Consider the following 4,270-nt stretch of genomic DNA (forward strand, 5'->3'; position numbering starts at 1 on the left):
ATTCCTTTTTTTAAAGAACCTGTGGCTGAATTCTGGATCCGCTGCTGTAATTTATCAACATTTTTACATTTCTTTTTACAAGATGTGATTCTTCTTTGAAGGAAGTATTGTTTTGTCTGTGTGCCATAGATTTTCGTATTTTATTTATTCATATTTTCTAGTTGAATGGACTAAATAAAAAAAGAGCCGAGAGAGAATAAAACAGATTAGATTTTTGTTCTATTTAAAGCAGTGATGGTACCATAGAGCAGTGATGCAGCTTCAGGTTATAAAGCATGCACTTTCATTTATATGTTTATCTTAATAAGTTGATTAATATAATAAAAGTTTACAAATAATATTGATATTAATGTTTTGTTTTAAAAAAATATGTTAGGTCTTGGTTCAATAGGTTCATTTCAATATGTTTTAATAAACCTTTAACCAGTCCGGCCCTCAGTGTTTTTAACATCCCTGCAATAAATGGTGAGAGTGAAGCTCGTGGATCAGACCCTGACATCAGGCTCTGGCTGCCATGACATCATAAAATAAATAAAACTCCTTTCTTTAACATCTAATTTTTGGGATTCAAATGTTTTAGTTTGGTGAAAAATTTCTTAATAAAAGTCTATTAATTAAAGTATTTAAGTAATGCTGATATAAATTCAGCTACTGAAAATACCAGATGAAGGCCAGATTTCTGCTTAATTAATAAGATTATTAATCCAATCAAAACATCAAAGGTCTTTTATTGGACGGTAGCTTTAAAGGTCTTTCAGAAAATATCCTAAAATGATTGAATTTGTTTTCTTAGAGTCCTCTGACCTCTGCTGCCTCCTCACTCGCTCGCTCCTCTGATGCCATTTATTGTTAAAAAGCTGCAATGAGGTTCGTGTTGTGAACAGGTGCAGAGACCTGTGAACCACAAAGCCGAACACGCCGGAAAACCGGCGAAATGAGTCAGCTGACTGTAAATAGGAGATGATGCGGTCTGCTGTGATATCAGAGGACCGATCCACAGGTGAACGCGCCGAGCCCTACTGATGAACGGTTTGGTTAATTCTGGCATGGTCCAGTTTCTTTACACTCAACGGTTACCTTGGTTACTGTGCTTGGACCGTTCTCGCCACGGTTGCTAAAGGCTAGCGTAAATACCATCACTGCTGCTCTTCTCGAATCACAAATTCTGACATTTTCTATTTTAACTTTGATTATCAGGAAAAGCAGCCAATTAGAACCAGCTATTAAATGGCCAATCAGAAAGGCCAGGTCATTGTTGATAATAACTGTTGCCATAGAAACCAAAGGTGGAGCTTTAAGCAGAAGGACCAGGCTGACTTTCAGAGAGAAAACCTTCAAACTCTGTGGAGCTCCTGGAGTTTCCAGGCTGTCTAATCCACTGATCTCTATTGATGCACTGGATCACTGACTGCCCCGAAAAAGTGAAGCCATTGGCCGCCATCTTGGTACTCCCCACTCCCACAGAGACGCGCAGTAAAACTCCTCCCTGTGCAGCATCTGGCTGCAGAAACCAGCAGTTTTCTGTCTGCAGGAAGACGTTCCTCAGGTCATTTCCCAGTCAGTGGATGAACTAAGCAGTAAATCCATCTATAGCCCATGGATCCTATAGTTTAGTCTGCAGACTAACATTAGTCTGGCTATCTCAGACTGACTGGAAGACACTGACTGAGTTAGACACTGACATTGGGTCTAACATTAGAAAATAGAAAGTAGAGGAAATAGAAAGTTAAATAAATAGAAAGTATATTGTATTTCTCATTTGAAAATAATCATGTGCTGAAATATGTTATACTGACGAAAAGAAAGGAACTCAAACATTTTTAAAGGCTAATGCACAGAGACAGCGTAGCAGTATATGGCATCATGCACAACCTGCAAACATAGAGATTTATTTGCATAATATGTTATATTATATGATTTATAGACTTCATTGACGTCATAATGACTCTGCAATGTGATGGGCCTATTTATTATTATTCTAATTTAAAGTTAATCTACTGATGCTGTTAAACAGCCAGTCTGGATCAAAGGGATAAACTTATTTTAAAAGTCTTCAGTCTCCCTGAAAATCACAACATCATGGTTGTTTGATGCTGTAGCGCACAGATTGTTTANATAGAAAGTAGAGGAAATAGAAAGTTAAATAAATAGAAAGTATATTGTATTTCTCATTTGAAAATAATCATGTGCTGAAATATGTTATACTGACGAAAAGAAAGGAACTCAAACATTTTTAAAGGCTAATGCACAGAGACAGCGTAGCAGTATATGGCATCATGCACAACCTGCAAACATAGAGATTTATTTGCATAATATGTTATATTATATGATTTATAGACTTCATTGACGTCATAATGACTCTGCAATGTGATGGGCCTATTTATTATTATTCTAATTTAAAGTTAATCTACTGATGCTGTTAAACAGCCAGTCTGGATCAAAGGGATAAACTTATTTTAAAAGTCTTCAGTCTCCCTGAAAATCACAACATCATGGTTGTTTGATGCTGTAGCGCACAGATTGTTTATATTCTGACATGTCTAAGCAGGGAGTACCAATATGGCGGCCTGTGGCTTCACTCCAGCCTGTACTACCAACAGATTGGTGTTCATCTAAATTTGATTCTCCTTCTCATCTGGACAAAGAGAATGTTTTGTTTGGAATAGAAATACCAGATAACCTGCAGGACCTAGCCTTTAATGTTTTACTCATGATGGGGACATTTTACATTCACAAAAACAAATACATGAGGACCAAGCCAAACTTCAACGTTTTTCCCAAAGAACTTTGTTTGTATTTTCAATTACTTAAATTTATGAAGAAGAAAAATGGTATAAAATTATACACTTTTGTAAATGACCGTAAACTCAATGTAAACCCCTAGCTATTATTATTTTATGTTTATTTTATTTATTTATTTGTTTGTTTCCCTTGTTTTATTTTTATTTATTTATCACCTTCTATGTCTCGTTTTTCTTAAAGTTATAATGTCACCAAATGTTGTATATCTGTGTTTGATGTTTGATTTATTCTGTAATGTTACACGGAATTGCCAATAAAGCATAAAAAAACAAACAAAACAAAAAAAACTAGCAACAGATCAGCAGTCAGTAATCCAGGGAATAACAGAGGTCAGGCCGCTGCTCTGCCTGGCTAACAGCGCCATCTGCTGGTCCACCTTAAAGCAGCAGTGATGAAGGGCCAGTTTACCTCTCTCTGAGTCAGTGAGGCCGCCGCTGGGGACCTCAGTCCGGACCTTCAGCCTGTCCAGCTGCTCGGACAGATCTTCTCGGTGAATCTCCTTGAGAAGGTTGGACAGGAAGTCTGTCCTGTCGCTTCCCAGCTGGCCTCTTTCCGCCATAGCCTCGAACAGCTGGTGTCCGCTGTGGATCTTCTCCATCTTCTGCTTCTTGATCACATCTCTGAGCAGGAACTTCAGCTTCTCCAGGTTGTCCTCATGAAGCTGGTTGGAAATGTCCAGCAGGACGGAGTTCAAGCTGGAGGCGCTCATGTCACCGCAGCTCCGACAAAACACTCCTTTCACTTCCGCCTGCGTCACTGCGGGAAAGGGAGACGGTGGCGCGCGCGCACGTGTGTGGGCTGCATGTTTATTATAGACAGTTTTTGGTATATTTACTACACTTCTGAGGACCAACAAGTCAAAGGCTGGTCCTAATGTGGCGGGAATCAGTTTAGAGGTTAAACTTAGAGTTTAAATGTCAAAATGCAGCAAATTAAATGAAGGTTTGTCAATTTAAAGTCCTTATATGGAAGAAACACCATTTTTTATGTGTGTGGACTCATTTTTGTGGGGACACAAAAATAAAATAATAAAATCCTCAGCCTGAACTTTTCTGACAAAGGCAAGAAACTGATAAAAACATTAAAAAACATTCACTACTGTACTTCAGTATATTTTTGAGTACTTTATACTTTCCAAGAGTATACATTTTTTTTGAGAACTTTCACTTTTACTTCACTACATTTTCAATGTTTGCTTTAGTTACTAAGTAAAGGAAAAAAAATGGAAAAAATGAGCGAGAGAAACGCAAGTGTTTTGACCCTGCCTACTGACTACACAGTCGGGTCTTGCCTGGGCTTGTTCATCAACACCAATAGGATACGCCTGTTTCACAAAGCCAGTCTAAATTTATCCTACACTTGGTTGTTTATATTATTTTAAGTGAATTTAACCTTCAAAGTTTACCAAAATGTAAAACAATGTCATTCAAACTGCATAGATTTTTACTTATACTTTTCACTACATTAC

General features: G+C 37.6%; 1 protein-coding gene across 1 annotated transcript in view; it reads right to left on the bottom strand.

Moving 5' to 3' along the window:
• The window catches only part of LOC107101768 (FAS-associated death domain protein-like), a 5,439-nt gene extending 1,885 nt beyond the window's left edge, over nucleotides 1-3,554 (bottom strand). The window contains exon 1 of the mRNA XM_015400813.1: nucleotides 3,211-3,554. Within this exon, the coding sequence (XP_015256299.1) occupies nucleotides 3,211-3,511 (301 nt within the window). The 5' untranslated portion in view covers nucleotides 3,512-3,554. The remainder of the gene's footprint in view (nucleotides 1-3,210) is intronic.
• Nucleotides 3,555-4,270: the final 716 nt, after the last annotated feature.

This window comes from Cyprinodon variegatus, unplaced genomic scaffold (assembly GCF_000732505.1).
Source record: "Cyprinodon variegatus isolate N-32 unplaced genomic scaffold, C_variegatus-1.0 Scaffold1149, whole genome shotgun sequence".
Taxonomy (NCBI): Eukaryota; Metazoa; Chordata; class Actinopteri; order Cyprinodontiformes; family Cyprinodontidae; genus Cyprinodon; species Cyprinodon variegatus.